The sequence below is a fragment of the Colobus angolensis genome, unplaced genomic scaffold (assembly GCF_000951035.1).
Source record: "Colobus angolensis palliatus isolate OR3802 unplaced genomic scaffold, Cang.pa_1.0 Scaffold6, whole genome shotgun sequence".
Classification (NCBI taxonomy): Eukaryota; Metazoa; Chordata; class Mammalia; order Primates; family Cercopithecidae; genus Colobus; species Colobus angolensis.
In genome coordinates this window covers 7,737,979-7,757,661 of record NW_012119598.1, presented here as the reverse complement: position 1 = coordinate 7,757,661, position 19,683 = coordinate 7,737,979, and the positions used below count along the sequence as shown (strand labels likewise).

The window sequence follows — 19,683 nt, the reverse complement described above, 5'->3', positions numbered from 1 at the left end:
ACAAAAGCTACATCAATTATTCCTCACATACAGTCTGTGCGTCCCAATCAGAAAATCTGAAATCTGAAACATTTCAATATTGAAAACTTTTTGAGAGCTGACATGATGCCACAACTGAAAATTCCACACCTTACCTCATGTAATGGGTCCCAGTCAAAATTTTGTTTCATGCACAAAGTTATTAAAAATATTGCGTACAATTATGCTCAGGCTATGTGTATAAGGTGTCTATGAAACACATATAAATTTTGTGTGCAGACTTGCATCTGTGTCCCATCCTCAAGATACCTCATTATGTATGTGCAAATATTCCAAGAAAACAAAACAAAAACACAACAAATCAAAATCCCAAACACTTCTGGTCCCAAGTATTTTGAATATGGGGCACTCAACCTGTGGTAGTTAAAAGCATGGCCTCTGAAGCCAGATATCCTTTATTCAAATCTTATCACTGCCTATCACTTCAGTTCTTTCCTCATTTGCAAAATGGGATAATAATTATACAATCCTTACAAGGCAGAGTACATAAAAATAACTGGAGATCAATAAGGAAATGGAAGACTTGAACAATGCTATAAACCTACTAGACCTAACAGCACATCTACAGAACCCTCCACCCAACAACAGCAGAATACACATTCTTCTCAAACAGATGGAACATTCTCCAGGATAAACCATATGCTAGGTGATAAAACAAGCCTCAGTACATTTACAAAGTTTGAAATCATGCAAAGTATGTTCCCCAACTATAATGGAACAAAACTAGAAATCAGTAACAAATTATGAATGGAATGAATTTTCCTGACCATAATGAAATGAAACTAGAAATTAGTAAGAAATTTGAGAAGTCACAAATTTGTGAAAACTGAACACCACACTTCTAAATAACCAGTGGGTCAAAGAAGAAATCACAAGGGAAATTAGAAAACATGCTGAGATGAATCAAAAAGAAAACAAAACATACAAAAACTTACAGGAAACAACTAAAGCAATGCTTATAGGAAAATGTATAGTTATAAAAGCCTGTATTTAAAAAGCTCTCATGTCAACAATCCAGCCTTATACTTTGCTGTAACACCGGAAGAAGGTCAAACTAAACCTAAAGAAAGCAGAAAAGGGGAAATAATAATGTTTAGAACAGTAATGTAATGAAATAGAGGACAGAATAGAGGGAAATCAATGAAACCAAAAGTTGGTTCTTTGAAAAGATCAATAAAATTTACAAATGTTTAGCTAGATTGACTAAGGGGAAAAAAAGAAGATTCAAATTATTATAGTTAGGAATGAAAGAAAGGAAATTACTACTGACTTTGTAGAATAAAAAGGATTACAAAAGGATATTATGAGTTCTTGTATGCCAACCAATCACTTGATGAAATGGCCAAATTCCTAGAAAGACACAAACTATTGAAACTGACTCAAGAAAAAACAAAATCTGGGGCCAGGTGTGGTGGCTCGCACCTGTAATGCCAGCACTTTGGGAGGCCAAGGTGGGAGGATCACCTGAGGTCGGGAGTTCACGACCAGACTGGCTGACATGGTGAAACCCCCATCTCTACTAAATATACAAAAATTAGCCAGGCGTAGTGGTGCACGCCTGTACTCCCAACTACCCGGGAGGCTAAGGCAGGAGAATCGCTTGAACCCGAGAGCTGCAGGTTGCAGTGAGCCAAGATCACGCCACTGCACTCTGACCTGGGTGACAGAACGAGACTCTATCTCAAAAAAACAAACGAACAACAAAAGAATAAAGGACAAAAACAACCCAAGTATAGATGCAAAAAAAAAAATCATCTGACACAATCCAATACTTTTTCACGATAAAAACACTCAAAAAACCAGGAAAAGAAACTTTCTCAAACTGGTAAGGAACATTTATTTTAAAAACCTACAACTAATATCATATTTAATGGGGAAAGACTGAATGCCTTCTCCTTAAGATCACAAACAAGAAAAGAATGTTCATTCCCTTTACTTCTATTTGACATTGTTTTGCAGGTTGTAGCCAGGGCAAGTAGGTGAGAAAATGAATACAGACATGATATAGAATAACCTAAGGAATCCACTAAGTAACTACTAGAATGAATAAATTAGGTCACTAAGGTTGGAGGGAACAAAATCAATACACAAATTTTAACTGTGTATCAATACACTAGACATGAACAATTGAAAAATTAAATTAGAAAACTTATAGTAATATCAAAAATAATAAAATACTTAGAAATAAATTTAACCAATATAAATAAATTTAACTTGTACTCTGAAAACTATAAGACGTTGAAAGAAATTCAAGAAGACTTAACAAATGGGAAAACATCCCAAGTTCATGGATCGAGTTAGTATTGTTATAATGGCAATACCCCCAAATTGGAACTTTTAACAACAGTTTAGCAATTCCTCGACTTAAACATGGATTTACCATACGACCCAGCAATTCCATTCCTAAGTGTCTACCAAGAAAAACAAAAACACAGGCCCACAACAAATGTTGTACAACAATGTCAACAGCAGCTTTGTTTATAATAACCAAAAAGTTGAAACAACCTAAATGTCCATCAACTGATGAAGGGATAACTAAAATGTGGTATCATATTTCTACAATGAACTATTATTTAACAATAAAAAAGAATCTGAAGCCCACTGAAGTACACGCTTTACATGGTATAACGTATGATGTATGAATTATACCGTAAGATGTAAAAAAAAAAAAAAAAAATGAAAAGTGAATACAGATATGTATTCATGTAATACAGATACGACACCCAGAGCACCATAGCTTCAGCAATGACTGTTTATTTGTAAAACACACTGCCACATAGGTTATTGTAGAAGACAATAACTATGCCTTTTAGAGCTGTGTTTATTTCAATCACGTCTCAAAATGGAAATTTTCCGAATCAGGAGTGATTGGGCCTACTATGAAGAGATGTCTCATGGAGGATCAGAGCGGTCAGTGGTTAGGGCCAAAACGCCACTAGGAGGGTCCTCTTCATCAATGTGCCCACTGCCCCTGCCAACTTGGAGCTGGCCCACGGGGAGTTCCACTGAGCAGGGGCTCAGTAGGAAAAAGTGAAGGAATCCCCAAGAGGGGAACAGGCAATACCTCTAGGACCAGATTCTGAGAAGAGCAAATACGTAAAGAACAAAGGACTTTTTGGGCGTGTGGGTGTAGAATGAGCAGACCTAAATGCAAAGCAAAAATAAATGATACCAACAGGCCAACACGGTGGTAAAAAAAATAAAAAGCTAAAATGCAAAATATTGTATTGTAAAATAGTGACACTATTCAATTCCTTTATACCCGAAAACACTCCCAAGAGAGGAGGGGCAAAGAGAATAACCCATCAGGACTGAAATTTATGAGAAAACAAAAAAGCAAAACACTTTGTAAATTCTTAAAATATTCCTACTTTTCACGAAGTCATACTACACCTCACTTCTAAGAGTTCAGACTGAGATATACATAGGCTTTAAATTATTGCAGCAATACTCAGAAATGCGAATAATAATAAATAACATTGAGTGCTTAGTTTATGCCAGGAACTGTACGCTAAACTAATTATCACCTAATCCTCATCCTTATCCAAAGAAGTAGATACGATTAAAAATCTCATTTTTGGGGGTCAAAATAGCATGAAAGAAAATAATAAAACAAAAAAAATCTTTTTTTAAAGATGAGAAACTGGAGTACAAAGAAGTTAAGTAACTTGTTTGAGGATAGAAAATTTACAAGTAGCAGCTGAGACCTGAATTCAGGTGCCTAGTTCCCAAATCAAGAAACTTAACTGCTGTATCAGTATGTCCCATGTGTACGTATAATAAACTGGTCCATCTCATTTTAGTGTTTATATAACCAAATATAACTAGCATATCAATTTTATAGTAATTATATAAAGATTTCTTTTGAAATACACATGTAACAAATGCGACTCAACTTTTTTAAAAGAAAGCAGAATAAGGACTGGACAGGAATATGGAAAAGTAAATCCCTCAAAACATGTATGATCAGCCTATAAACTATTTTCCATAGGTTCACCCCAATTTTAATATGTCCACCACTCTACTGTCTCCCACCTGAGTGAGCATCTTTCTCTCTCAGGAAGTAATGTCCTGGCGTTTATCAGATTTTCTTTTTCTTAATTTTATCCTATCTTATCCTGAAGCTCCAGGACCAAGCCACTTAACTATTTATTAAAAGGTCGCAGACTGTTTGATTTTTGCAACGAAAAGGTCTGTGAGGAAACTGGTAGACATATGCAAATATTTTTTAAATAGCAGGGTTACATGGATGCTACTCTTGGAGGGCTCTTCTTTTACATGGGATAATCTGCCCACTTCTAGCACCCAAACCAATTCCAACTGGCAGAGAGGAAATGACTGTGTTTTATCCTGAAGAACTCTGAAGGGCCACAGACCTTGCCAAGGTCCTTCTGTTTCCCATGATCCGACACCTCTAATACCCCAGAGATAGTGTGCATCTCTGGTTTTTCCATACAACGGACACAGTTCCAGAACTCTCTGTATCTTTAGGCAAGTCTTCTGAAGGCTCAGAGGCCACTGTCCTGCCTGCCAACCTCCAGGTACCAGCCAACCCCCCAAGCAAAGGGCACCCTCACCCACCTGTGCATGTTCCCATTGGTGGTAAATGATTGGCCACACACAGTGCACTTGTAAGGCCTCTCGCCAGAGTGCACCAGCATGTGGCGATCGAGGGAGCTGGCCGAGCTCAGTGACTTCCCGCAGATGCTGCATGAGTGGTCGGCTCCTCCAGTGTCTGTGTTGTGCTGCAGAAAGCAATGATCACAGCGGTCACTTACGAAAGTGCATCAAAAGCTCAGCTCTTAGGAAATGCAGATCCAGAGCGTTATTAAAAAACCAATGAACTTTCTTGGCTATGTGTTTCTCTTTCATTTTAAATATCTTCTTGAAGGGCTACAATGTATCAGGAAAACAGGCAAATAAGTATTTTGTATGATCTTCCTCCATTCCCACATTGTTTTGAAAACTATTTTTACTGAAAGGCTCAGAAGAGCCTTCCCAGGTCTTTCTTTGAATCACATACAGATTCACTGACCACATATATTAACTCCTATGAGCCGAAGGACTCTCAACAGTGAAGGAAATATGTCCTCCCATTAAAAGAGTCGATGTCCCTTCTTCAGATTTGATGACTCAGGCCTGCCATCAGAGAAAGAGAACTGAAACCTGCACATGGCAGAGTCTCAGCCTCTGAAAGACGGTAAAAAGGAACATTTCTATTCAAACCCCAGTTACTTTAGTGACCTGATGTTATTCAGTACTATGTCATGATTATACTAGGTCATCAATCCTTCACTGTTCTACACTCATCAATATTTTGTCATGAATTGGCCATAGCAGAAGAAGGAGGATAAATCTTATAATAAAGGAGAAAAGCAAAAAAAGACCCCAAGCTGAGTAGATTTCCTTCTGTGTGATGTACATTTATACTAAGGAACAGGGTTGCAGCTATGATCTCATTATGTTGTAAGGGATTTGGTTCATATCGACAAGCAACATACAACGAAAGGTCCTTTAACTCAATGTTTGTTCAAATTTAAAAGGGGATTTTAGACTGGGCGCTGTGGCTCATGCCTTATAATCCCAGCACTTTGGGAGGCCGAGGCAGGTGGATCATGAGGTCAGGAGTTTGAGACCAGCCTGGCCAATGTGGTGAAACCACATCTCTACTAAAAATTTTAAAAAATTGGTTGGGCGTGGTGGCGGGCGCCTGTAATCCCAGCTACTTGGGAAGCTAAGTCAGGAGAATCATTTGAACCCAGGAGGCAGAGGTTGCAGTGAGCTGAGATCGTGCCACTGCACTCCAGCCTCGGTGACAGAGCAAGACTCTGTCTCACCAAAAAAAAAAAAAAAAAAAAAAGGGTGATTTTATTTTATTTTATGTATTTATTTATTTTGAGACAGAGTCCTGGTCTGTCATCCAGGCTGGAGTGCAGTGGCGCAATCTTGGGTCACTGCAACCTCTGCTCCCAGGTTCAAGTGATTCTCCTGCCTCAGCCTCCCAAGTAACTGGGATTATGGGTGTGTGCCACCATGCCCAGCTAATTTTTGCATTTTTGGTACAGACAGGTTGGTCAGGTTGGTCTGGACCATGTTGGCCAAGCTGGTTTCAAACTCCTGACCTCAAGTGATCCGCCCATCTTGGCCTCCCAAAATGTCGTGATTACAGGCGTGGGCCACTGCACCCAGCCAAAAGGGAATTCTGCTTTGACCTAAGACTTTGTCACAGGAATATGCACATACACAAGTCGTTTCATAACCACCTCCCAAAATTATTTAAAATACTAAATTTAAATTAGGCACAACTACAACTCATTCATTAAAATCCAATTACCCTGCCCTCTGTTTAAGAAGAATAATTTAAATCAAAAATAGGCTGGTCCGTAGGTCGTGAGTTATCTCAACTGACTGCCCACAGTGAGTGGTTAACTGCTTGTTCTACTTTCCCCTCTTCTCACTACTGCACTTGACTAAAAAGAACAGTGGAAGTCTACCTGGCGAATGTGCATGGTCAGCTGGTGCTGGGTAGTGCAAATCTTCTCACACAGGGGGCAGTTATAGGAAGACTTCTCCTCTTTCGTTTCCTAAAAAGAAAGATTAAAAGGGAAGATAAATTTCAAATCACAGTCAATGAGTGCCTTTTCTTTCTGTAATAAGCACTGTCTATGTAGCTGAGAGCATGGGCTCCAGAACCTGCCCAGGTATGAGCTTGTGCAAGTCACGGCCCTGTCTGCCTCAGTTTCCTCATTTGAAAGATGGGAAAAACAGTACCACACCATGCTGCGATGCCGGTTAAAGTAACACATACCAAGCACTAGAACAGTGCTGGGATCATAGGAAGTACTCAGTAAATACTAGCATTCTAATTACACAGACACCACTTCATCATCCGTGATGGTGAAAAATTAAGCACTGACTCACGGAAGAGCTAGAAAGGAATACATTTCTCCCCAAGTCCAACCTGGGCTATTTTCCAACAGGTTTCAAGGTCTCCAAGAACACATGAGAGATAATAAGGTTCTCATCAGAAGAGCCCACTTTACCAAGAGGGAAGCCCTCAGTGCCTAGCTGTGCACCCAGTGGGCATGCTGTGATTCCTCTGCCCACAGCTAGCATCTGCTTAATGTTGCTCATAAATAATCAACAAAAACATCACATAGAAAATTGCTGTTCTCATCACGACAACTTTGATAGGAATGCCAACCCAAATTGAAGACTTCCACAGAAGGTGACAAAAGAACCAGTTCTACTTGGTGAGGGGGCTCCTTTTATGTTCCCTCAGAATGCACAGGTCAAGCAGTATGTTTTGCCTTTTTAAGAAAAAGCCAATGTCGTTCACTGACACTATGCTACAGATCCTCCTTCCAAATAATTCATGCAGAGTTCTAGGCTGTGTGCATCATTGCCTCCTCACCCTCACAGTCCCTAAGCACCACGAGTTCCTGTCTACATACCCAAAACTAACTGGACCTAGGCTTGGATGCCTCTCCCAGTAATTTGGAGTTGTGATGCTCAAGAGATTTCTGAAGATCAGCAGAATCACCTGGGGGGCTTTTTCTATGCATTTAACCAGATTCTGGACATGCCACATCAGAGTCATTGGCGGACTGGGATTGGGGGAGCAGAACCCCAGAAATCTGTTTGTCTCACAAGCTCCCCAGATGATGGTGACATGTGCCCAGGTTTGAGGATGGCTAAGTTACTAAGTTGGGTGATTATGAGCACTTGAACTGAAAGTTCACGGAGAGGTAGAGCTGAACCCAAGGAGGCTTGCACCTGGGCAAGCTCAAGTCAGGAGAAAGCAGTGTGGAAGATGTCAGTGCCAACCCAATGGGATGGAGGGCACTGTCCCTAGGGCTGGATGCTCTGTCTAGGCTCTGGGTCATTTCCTATCCTCGGGCATCTTTCAACAGACCTCTTTTTACTTGCATTCATTTGAATGAGTTTCTGCTCCTTGCAAATAACACCAATTATCGAGCACTTACCATGTGCTAAACTCTATACAGAACCATCAGGGTTTTTTCACAACCACTAACAGACAAGTATTATTACGGATCCCATTTTCTGGACGAGGAAACTGGGGCACACAGAGGCAAGTAACCTGCCCCAAGTCAGAGAACTATTAAGTGGTAGGCACAGCATTAAAACCCAGGTCAGCTGCTCTACAGTCCATGCCCTAAACCACTATGTTATATTAAAGTCTGACCAAAAGAAGGATTAACCCCAAGGCACAGAAAGGAAACACTCTTGTGGTTGCTTATGAGAGATGATGAAAATAAAAGTCACCCTGAAGACTATAAAAACAAATGGCGCCATAAACCAGACAGGTGGAATGAAGGCATGATGATTTCTAGCTCACAGCCACCTTCTCTCTCACTCCTCTTCAAAGACAAACAAGTCTCATTCTGAGCAATAGGAACTTATTTTTTTTTTTTAAATGGAGTCTCACTCTGTTGCCCGGGGCGGAGTGCAGTGGCTCACTGCAACCTCTGCCTTCCGGATTCAAGTGATTCTCCTGCCTCAACCTCCCAAGTCGCTGGGACTACAGGTGTGTGCTACCACGCTCGGCTAATTTTTGTATTTTTAGTAGAGACAGGGTTTTGCCACGTTGGCTGGGCTGGTCTTGAACTCCCAACCTCAGGTGATCCACCCGCCTTGGTTTCCCCAAGTGCTGAGATTACAGGCATCAGCCACCGTGCCTGGCCAAAACTTTTTTCTAATCTATGGAACTGGGTCTGAGAATTAGGTATGCTCCACATTTTCTCACTCTCAAAAGGAGTTAAGAATATGGATTCTACAAAACATGAACATCCTAGAGACAGTGGGAAAAAAAATTCCCTTTCTTACTCATTTATCATACTTCTAGTTCTTTCTGAGATATAATGGGGGGAGGGGGTGTCACACTTTCTCAGCCTAGTTCTACAACTGCAGTCGGAGTAGAGCTGGAAAAGGACCCCCATGGGGGCAGAGGTGTGGGGAGAAACGAAAGCAACAGCAACAAAATAAGATTTAACAAGGAGGGATATCTTACAGCCAGGCCAAAAGTTGGGGATGAGTTCCATCTCCGGGGTATTGTTGTCAAATTAGTAGATAGGCAGTTTTACATATATAAAATTTTAAAAGTCACTAATAGGATGTATTTTTTTTTTTTAAAGGCCTCCAAGTGACCAGCCATGGGGAGACAAATGTTTTTTAAAAATCCTCTTGCATTCACCTTGCAATAGACAGCAGGCACACCGTGTGGCTGCTGGGGCTGACTTGTGTTGACTCTGGGGTGACTCATGAACTGACACCCCAACCTCTGAGGCTGGCAGCACAGTGCTGCCAGCCATCATACAGGTCCACAAAATCCAAGTTATCTGGGAGGAGGTCTACAGACCTAGATGTAATCTTTTAAAACTAACCAGGTCAAGCATGGTGGCTCACACCTGTAATCCCAGCACTTTGGGAGGCTAAGGTGGGAGGATCGCTCGAGCCCAGGAGTTTGAGACCAGCCTGGGCAACATAGTACCTTGTCTCTACAAAAAGTTTTTTATAATTAAAAAAAAAAAAAAAAAGCAAAGCCAGATATCACAGTAATTAAGGAAGCTTACACACATTAGCTGTATAGTTTATGAAACTAGGAATCCACCATGCTCTGGTGAGAAATAGAGATTCTGTCTCTATTTAAAAAAAAAATAAAAAAAATAATAGTAATAATAACAAAATGAACCTCCAAAAAAAGAAAGCACTGTGATACTGGAAGAGAGGCCCTCCTGGAGAATTTTGGTTTTGTTTTTTATAAGACATGGGGGTCTCATAATATTGCCCAGGCTGGTCTTGAACCCCTGGGCTCAGGCAATCTTCCTACCTCCGCCTCCCAAGTAGCAGGGATTAGAGACATGACACCACACCCAGCACCCTAATGGAGAATTTTGAATCCAGTTATTGCAGTCATGCTGGTGGAAGGAGCACACCTCCTGAGTTGAAAGATAAAATTAGCAGCTAATGTGATAACTAACCATTCCATAACGAAACAATCTGGCACCCATGTCAGCATCCGGCTGTGGCTAATCTCTCCTGGAACTCTAGGCTCACATCGATGGGACTTTCCCTGGGCTCCCTCTCTCTGCCCTCCCTGTCTAGTCCACAGGTAAGGAGCCTGCTTCCTTCTTCCCCATACTCTCTCCCCACTGACTTTTGTTTTTTGGGTTAAGAACTATATTTACCAGGCTACCTCTAGCCAGAACCTCCGTTTCAAAAGCAAACTCAGGATACCAGATCCCTGGAGAAGAAGGGAGGGGGGTGACAGGCGGCCCTGCCCCACCTGCACAGCTGCCTCCTCACACCTGAGGAGGCAGCCTCCAGTTAGCATGCAAACATGGGGGGTGCTGTGGGCATCCTCCAGGGCCCTAACCACAGTCTCTGATCTGGAGGCTGGACTTGGGACAACTTGGAGCTATTTGAGGAAAAGCTCTTCCTATTACTTCACTTGTTCCTGGTAGAGCAGAAAGATGAGGACGACAACCTTGTCTGTCTTATTCTTCCCCAAATGCCTGGCACTTGGTACAGTAGCTAGCTGGATATAGGAACTGGGTACATATTGTCCAATGGGTTGATGGATGGAGAGATGGATAGATGGACAGTCACATGAGAGTAGAAATAAACCTTTTCTTCTCAGAGCTAGCGCTCCTTCTCGACTCAGGCCACAGTCATACAGGCTGAGTATTTTCTCAGGCACCCATAGGAAGAGAGGCACGAGGAGAAAAGGAAAAAAAAAGAGAGAAAGGAATCAATGTTCCAGCGCTAAAACATCACTGAACTCTGCCAGGTCCCCATCCTTCAGCAAGGTGTGGAGAAACGCATCCTCCCCCACACTGCTGACAGGGTTTGGGGCTGGTACAATTTTTCTTGTAGGGAAAGTTGTATCAAAAGCTTTAATTAAGGCTCTACTTCTAAGAATTTATAGAAAACCATCATATTAATACTCAGAGAATTCTGTATAAGGACAGCCACAGTAGGATTATTTATAAAAAAGAAAATTAGTTCACAAAAGCCCAGCAGGTTTGCTTTCTCATCCATCTCTGGTTCCTAGACAAATGCAAGACTTCCTTCTCTCCAAGGATTTAGTATAGCCTCATTAAATCAGTTAAACCAAACTTAAACATGAGGAAGTCAATTCGTATTACACGGATCCAGAGAGGAAATGAGAAGTATTCATTCTCTGACTCCTTCCTCCACCTACCCTCTGTTCAACAGTATGTTGCCTCTAGATAGCAACACCTTTTCAAGGAAATGTCCCATTTGTACATTGAAAATTCATTTTATTTCCCAGTAGAGAAGACATTAACTTTCATAACAGCATTAACCCTTCTCAATTCCACCTATTTACTTTACCGTGTTCTCCTGATCTGATGCCCAGTGAAAATTCAAGATGGCCAAACAGCATCTTAAGTGGAATTATCTGAAGCCAAATTCTGTGCTTTTTCAAGGATAGAAAGCTAAACAGCAGCCCCAGCACAGGCAGTACTTATTTGCTGTCTAATCTGAAGACACTTAAAAATAGCCAGCTGTGTGAATGAGGAAACAAACCACATCACAGTACAGAAATCAGTCACATTCCCTGCCATGGCCATCATGTGAAGAAAGCTTGAGTTAAAATACAATGGTGGGGCCAAAAATAAGGGCACTTCCACCAACATCGATACCACAGCAAAGAAAACTTTCTCCATGAAAGGAAACTAACATAAGTCATGAAAATTTTGCTCTTGAAAAATGATCAAGGCCTCTGGGTATGTCCGTTTTATTCCATATTCTTCCAAGGTTTTATCATAGGAAACTGGGAAACATCTCCCAATGTTCTCGTGGACTGAACCCACCAGAGGTCACCACCAGGTGTGAACACTTACCTGGTTCCTTCTGCCAATCCGATTGGGTCCTGGAGGCTTCGAGGGGGACTTGATGCCCTGGGGGCTCCCGCCATTCTCTGTGACCTTCCCTACACTCATGACCGCCGACATCATGGTGTTGATGGAAGACAGGTCTGAACCTTCCAAGCCAACGGGCGAACTTGACGTCATTGGGACAGGGGTTTAAGCTTCTAAGAAGCCTCTGCCATAAAACTGAAAATTGGAAATTGCTGATGTGATCATGGGGAAGTTTAGGCTTCTGTCACTGCCAGGGGGCACTGGCCATGGCTACTCTAATTGTAACGCAGGTCAAAAACATCCAACACTGTCTTTCTCCAGTTAAAGGCCACATTCATTCCCAGAATGATGGAAGCTTTCATCTAAACCAAGTCTCGGCACACCAAGGATTAAGTAACCTCGCTTCCTTTCTGAGTGTGCACTACCAACAGGACTCAAACTCATGAGAGGCAGGTTTCTTTACCTTTCCTAATCTGGGTTAGGCAGAAGTGGGAAAGGCCAAGCTAACAATTACAAAGCCCAGAAAGCTGCCACCCTGCCAGCACCCTCCTAAGGACCTAGACTCATTTACTACTACATAAATGTTCTAGACCTAAAACTAGTGATGAGAAACATCAGGTTTCATTTAACTCCACTGCTGCAATACAGTGATTTTGATGGGGAGCCTGAATTTTATAAGAGATTTGAGAAGCCAACGCTATCAGAGTTACAAACAAATTTCAAATTGACATATAAAAGCCTGTTTCTTAAAAATATATATATAAAGCAGGTAACATACCCTAGAAAATGGAAAGAAGAACCCCCCCCCCACCACACCACACTGCTGATTACCTCCATTTTCTGACTCAACTGATAGACTATGAAACTTCCCCCTGCTGTAGCTATCATTCACATGGAGTAGAAAATGAGTCTGTGTTGACCTCTTTTCTTCTTCTCTTGGTAGTACTCGTTGACACTGGAAGGGAAGCAAAGGTCCAAAGTGAGCATCTTTTCACTTAGTGAAGAAAAAACTGAAATCATTTATTTGCTATAATTTTAGACCACTATATTCACAACACTGCAAGGAGTACAAATGAGAGGCAATGTCTGCCTTTCTTTCTTCCAAAACCACATTCTGTGGCTGTTTCTCAACCTTATCTTAACCCCTACAGTACTGCCTGTTATGCACACTCCCAACAGCCAAAAGGACTCTGCAGTAAAATTTCACTTTCTGAAGCTCATATTTATATCCATACATCAAATTTTCTTTCACACTGTGCCTCAGTCCTTTGCAAGAATGCTCAGGCTCCACTTGACCCATCTCATGCCTTTACCTAAAAGTAACCAAAGACACAACAGTTCAGGCATTCACTAAAGGCTGAGTTTAGACCCTCTCGGGACAGACCTAAAAGAAACCTGGCGACATGAAAAGAATGACCAAAGGGAAAACTATGGCCCATGGCCGTGTCACAATTTACTTCTTCAGGCCATGTGTGTTCCTTGCAACTAGAACTATTATGGCTACAGGTCCGGTCAGTAGGTATGAAGTCTACTGCTTCCCTCATTTTATCTAGGAGGATATTCTATAGCTGAAGCCCTACCATAAGGTATTAGGATATTAATATCCTATTATCTCACAATGTGTGCTAATAAATTATGTAAGTCCACAACAGCAGCTGAAGATCAAGCTCATCATCTCAGCTATAAAGAGAATGTGTAGGAACAACACAAGAAAGAATATGATTTTTCATGGCTTCCTCCTCCAACTTTAGGGGATATGACCTAGCATATGAGAAATGGTACCACCCAGAGCAGTTATAAACATGTGGTGCCAGCCTAAGTTCTTACCAAAAGGGCAAAAGGGAATCTTAGGGAAAGTATTTGTCTTATAAAGAGACAAGATGTGCCTTCCTTGTTAACAGACATTTTGAAGATGTGAATCAAATGGTTTTCCAACTGGTAGGTAAAAGGACTAACTGCAGAAACATAGAATTTGAGACTATGGATCCAGCCTCTTTGCCCACATCTTCCTCCATAAAGAGAGGAAAGCTACAGCCAAAAAAAATCTACACTCTCATCTTTCCATGACCTTTCCCCATGCTAGCAGACCCCTTAAATTTACGAAGAATTGTGCTTCAGGCTGGACACAGTTGCTCACAACTGTAATCTCAGCACTTCGGGAGGCCAAGGTGGGAGGATCACTCGAGCCCAGGAGTTCGAGACCAGCCTAGGCAACATAGCAAGACCCTATCTCTACAGATGATTTTTAAAAATTAAAAAAAAAAAAAAAAGAAGAAGAAGAACTGTGCTTCAAACTTCCTGTTTTTAACTGTCTTTGAAGGTTTACTTTGGGCAATTTCTCTATAGGGAAAAAAACGTAGACACAAAGTGCACACAAGTGTGTGCACATACTTTTTTCTTAATGGACTACTAAAAAGAGAGTCATCAGTTCCCTAGAGTTTTTGTAATCAATCACGTAATTACGTACGTGATTCATAAATGGATACCTTCAATACTGAATTCACCTCCTTTTAAATACATACATCTCCCTCATAATTTTAATGTACAGAAAATTATAACATAAGTAGAAATCTATCTTTCCTGTAATTGTTACAAACTTTCCACCAATTTATACCATGAGTTTTGAAGATGATCTTGCTTTTGTCATATTACTACATTTAGAAAAGAGGGCTACTCCCAGCTACTTCAGAGGCTGAGGCGGAAGGATTGCTTGAGCCCAGGAGTTCAAGTCCAGCCTAGGCAAAACAGCAAGACCCCATCTCAAATTTTAAAAGCAAAAACAAACAAACAACAAAATCTATGTGTGTGTGTGTCTGTGTCCGTGTAGACAAAGAAAAGAAAAATGTGGTAGGGTTTGCTCAAGTCTGGGAACAGGTTAAACACCTTTAAGACTAAATGTAAAATTGTAAGTTATTAAAAAAAAAATTCTAATTATATCATTGAATAAGGGAAGAAACTGGAGAGGAGGGAAATAATAAGTAAACTGACAAAAATATATTCACTAAACAGAGCCAAATTGCCATTAAGAATTATTTTCAGTCATGTTATCAAAGATACATTCTTGCAAACTACCTAAGTGTCTTACATACAGAAAGCCTAGCAACAGTCAGTATAGTTAATCAATGTAAGGGCTGAAAATTGCAAAAGCTTATCCCACTTGAAAAGGAGAAAAGCCTTGTTGTTTCCCATTTTGTCTGGGCAGGAAGATATTTGCTAAATGTATTTCTTCCTTGGGGATAAAGTATAAAGTGTGACACTACCCACTGATGACACCGAGATCACTTACATTTACTTCCTTTTCCTATTTTAAGTAAATAGCAATTAAAAAAGTAGAGACTCTTATCTCTAATCTGAAAGCATAATTAATAAAATGAAACTCCCAGCTACACTGTTTGAAAAAAAGAAAAGAGTCATTGGCCTCATCCCTGAGAATTTGTTCCAGAAGCAACCAACAACCAGCCCCTTGGGCTGTGACAAGATTGTACTTCAGTTTGTTCTTATGTCTTCTATTTGAGTTTTTCCTTCAGGACCACAGAGCAGGGCAGAAGGGGAAAAAGATGGTGCACGGCACAATGGAACTCATTGTTCTCTGTTAGAAAAAACCCACCATAACATGTGGGCTCTTCTACATGATCATCTAACCAGAGCAAGCTGGCCAGTATTAGTTGGTCCTATCTACCCTATAACCACATCCTGGACAATTTTCGAATAATAGCCCAAACTAACCAACCTAAACCCTCTGATATTCAATCTCAGGGAATAAAAGATCATTTCTAACATTTTTATGGTCTATTCATGAAGCATTTTTTTCTTTCTGGATATTTACAATCCTAGACTTTTCATTCTTTCCTCTGTAACCTTTCTTCTCTCTGACATCACCCCAGTATTAATATATGATATTATTATAAAATAAGGCCAGGTGTGGTGGCTCACACCTGTAATCCCAGCACTTTGGAAGGCTGAGGTGGGAGGATGGCTTGAGCCCAGGAATTTGAGACAAGCCTAGGAAACACTGCAAGACCCCATCTATACAAAATAAAAATCAGCCAGGGGCGGGCACAGTGGCTCACACCTGTAATCCCAGCACTTTGGGAGGCCAGGGTGGGCAGATCACCTAAGGTCAGGAGTTCGAGATCAGCCTGGCTAACATGGCAAAACCCCGTCTCTACTAAAACTACAAAAATTAGCCGGGTGTAGTGACACATGCCTGTAATCCCAGCTACTCAGGAGGCTGAGATAGGAGAATCGCTTGAACCCAGGAGGCAGAGGTTGCAGTGAGTTGAGATAGCCCCATTACAGTCCAGCCTGGGTGACACAGCAGGACTCCATCAAGAAAGACAAGAAAGAAAGAAAGAAAGAAAGGAAGACAGAAAGAAAGACAGAAAGAAGAAAGAAGAGAAGAGAAGAGAAGAGAAGAGAAGAGAAGAGAAGAGAAGAGAAGAGAAGGGGGAGGGGGCAGGTGGGAGAGGGGAGAAGAGAAGCCGGGTGTGGCAGCATGTGTCATATAGTCCCAGATACTTGGGAGGCCAAGTGGGAAGATCACAGGAGCCCAGGAGTTCAAAGCTGTAGTGAGCGATGATCACACCATTGCGTTCCAGCCTAGGCGACAGAGTGAGACCCTGTCTCTTAAAAATAAATATCACTGGTCATATTCTAATATAATCTCTTCCAGCTGGAATCAGAAAGCACTGGGAAGCCAGATGAAGTTCCCAAGTCATAGATATGATCAACATTACCAAGCAGATGAACCTGGTGTTCCAGTTTTTAACACACATGGTCTGGATTTGGAGGGGAGGGAGGGAGAGAAAAGAAAAAAAAAAAATAGATGTACAAAGTGTTGCTTCCTGAGACAAACCCTTGGCACCCTTTCTCATTCCACATTTCAGCCCCATCAGATCAAGAACTAACAAGTTATAGTTACAATTTCTTTCCTTTTTTTTTTTTTTTTTTTTTTTTGAGACAGGGTCACTCTATTGACCAGGTTGTAGTACACTGGCACTATCTCAGCTCACCACAACCTCTGCCTCCCAGGTTCAAGCGATTCTGGTGCCTCAGCCTCCTGAGTAGCTGGGATTTCAGGCACGCGCCACCAAGCCTGGCTAAGTTTTTGTATTTTTAATAGAGATGGGGTTTCGCCATGTTGGCCAGGCTGGTCTCAAATGCCTGGCCTCAAGTGATCTGCCCGCCTCAGCCTCCTAAAGTGCTGGAATTATAGGTGTCAGCCACCGTGCCTGGCCTAGTTACAATTTCAACATGATTTTGCACCAAAGCCTCAGGAGGACCTGGAAAGGGGGATGACAATTAAAAGCGAAGTAGGGAGGGTAGGAGGGGAGGGCATGGGAAGACTCAATGTTCAACATTATTGTGACTCACTGACAGTCAAAACCATTTCACTAACCTGTTTTCTTTGTGTTATCAAGCTGCCCTCCTTACTGGGGGGCTGAACCTGGCTGGGCCCAAAGGTGAGCAGGGTCACACCTCAGAGCCACCACTCCTGGAGCACACAGTCGGAGCAACCTACAAAAACAAGAAAAGATGATGTTAAAAGAGGATTAAGACCAGAAATGGTGTCTCTGCGCAACATCACCGGGAGTCACAAATTAGGACTAGAAAACATTTCCCATCCCTTGCCTGCAATTACAAGCCAGCTGCCAGAAGCCAGGCTGATTCCATCCAGAGTTGTCCCATTAACATCCAAGTAAGAGCCTGGAGCTGAGTGTGCCTTGAACAGACAAGGACACCCCTCTCCCCCAGTCACATTTCAGCAATGTCAAGGGCAGCATAATGTGAGAATGGCTCGGACCACTGGCTCCCGGTGGAGGTGGAGCTTCACGCATCCTAATGGCATGTTCACAGCAGACACCTACAGACTGCCAGTTTAACAACAAGAGAAAAAAGCAAGGCAGCAACTAGTGCTATCAGAAACAGAGGGGGAAAAAATAAGACAGTCGAAGACATTAAGAAATATACAACTAGCAATGGCTCATGCCTGTAATTCCAGCACTTTGGGAGGCCAAAACTGGGCAGATCGTTTAGCTCAGGAGTTCGAGACCAGCCTGGGCAACATGGTGAAACCCTGTTTCTATAAAAAACACAAACATTAGCTGGGTGTGGTGGCATGTGCCTGTAGTCCCAGCTACTCTGGAGCTGAGGTGGGAGGATGGCTTAAGCCCAGGAGGCAGAGGTTGCAGTGAGCTGAGATTGCACCACTGCACTCTAGCCTGGGCAACAGAGCCAGACCTTGTCTCAAAAAATAAATAGTAAGAAATATACAACTGAACAGTGCCTTAAAGTAGAGGAGAGATGATTACATCCTCTTGCAGGTGTGAGAAGAAAGGGTTGCTAACACACGTCAAATAGGACCAAATGCAGACCTTCTCCTTCTGTAGGGAAGACGCAGAAACCGTCTCAAATTACACACGCCCTTCAAAAGTTTGAGCAAGTCTGCTCTGGGGTGTCAAGGGCTTCAAAGCCCTGTGCTGGGAGAAAACTGGAATGCAGCATTTCCCCGAGCTACAGCATGTGGCCACATTCTCTGCTCTCAACACAGCCTCCCTCAGCTAAGGTGAAGAGCACAAAACTGGGAGAAAACTCAGAGGTAAAATAAACCCCACACGGACAACGCCGGGGGAGAAACAACTGCTTGGCATATTTTCTCACTTTTATTTCCCTTCTGGAGCTTCTAGAGAAAAGCTGCCCATCTGCGCCACACAGCTGTCACCATGAACCTCAGGACTAACCCACGGGGCGGACCCTGTCCCACAGAAGGGGAGAGACCCTCAAACTGAACATTATGCCCCCCACCCCAATGAAAAAATCCACACTCTATACTCAACATTTTCATTCAGTACCAGGAGGGTCAGGGACCCTAGAAACCCACCCAGGGACAGCAGGGTAAGAATCCCTGTTTTGCGTGATATATGACCTGCCCTCTTGTAAACTATGAATCAAGTCCATTTTATTAAAAATACCCATGGAGTTTTCAGAAATGCACAAACATCCTTTCAGACTATCTTCACCCATCTAAGGTAAAATTAAATACTGCCTTTTTTTTTTTAAAGCAAAGTTATTGTTCTTTTTTCATATTTTAATTAATGACAAATTTTATTAGGAACAAAGCCTGGAGAGGAATAGCCCTTTGGTTTTTTTCTAGAAACTGCCAAGATCTTCAAATAAATAGCATGAGCCATAGTTTACTCATAATTAATAAAAACACACTTCAAAATAAAAAGATATAACAAAAATTTTTAAAAAATAAATAGGCCAGGAGCGGTGGCTCACGTCTGTAATCCCAGCACTTAGGGAGACTAAGGCAGGTGGATCACTTGAAGTCAGGAGTTCATGACCAGCCTAGCCAACATGGCAAAACCCCATCTCTACTAAAAATACAAAAATTAGCTGAACATCATGGCGCACGCCTGCAATCCCAGCTACTTGGGAGACTGAGGCAGAAGAATCACTTGAACCCGGGAGGTGGAGGTTACAGTGAGCCGAGATTGCGCCTCTGCACTCCAGCCTGGAGAACAGAGTGAGAATCCATCTCAAAAAAAAGCACATAAACACAATAAACACAATTCAGAGTCAGAACAAGTGTCTGGAATTAAAACTTTCTAGCATATAGCTAAGACTTCCATTAAAATTTAGACCTGAGGCCGGGCGCGGTGGCTCAAGCCTGTAATCCCAGCACTTTGGGAGGCCGAGACGGGCGGATCACGAGGTCAGGAGATCGAGACCATCC

General features: G+C 42.0%; 1 protein-coding gene across 4 annotated transcripts in view; it reads right to left on the bottom strand.

Annotated features, from left to right (window-relative positions):
• Positions 1 to 19,683, bottom strand: part of RREB1 (ras responsive element binding protein 1) — a 160,770-nt gene that overhangs the window by 58,656 nt on the left and 82,431 nt on the right. For all 4 annotated transcript variants that reach the window (XM_011962649.1, XM_011962648.1, XM_011962651.1 and 1 more), the window contains exons 2-6: positions 17,344 to 17,462; positions 12,777 to 12,900; positions 11,928 to 12,140; positions 6,534 to 6,623; positions 4,621 to 4,784 (exon numbers count right to left, since the gene is read on the bottom strand). In XM_011962649.1, the coding sequence (XP_011818039.1) occupies positions 4,621 to 4,784; positions 6,534 to 6,623; positions 11,928 to 12,098 (425 nt within the window). In that variant the 5' untranslated portion in view covers positions 12,099 to 12,140; positions 12,777 to 12,900; positions 17,344 to 17,462. The remainder of the gene's footprint in view (positions 1 to 4,620; positions 4,785 to 6,533; positions 6,624 to 11,927; positions 12,141 to 12,776; positions 12,901 to 17,343; positions 17,463 to 19,683) is intronic.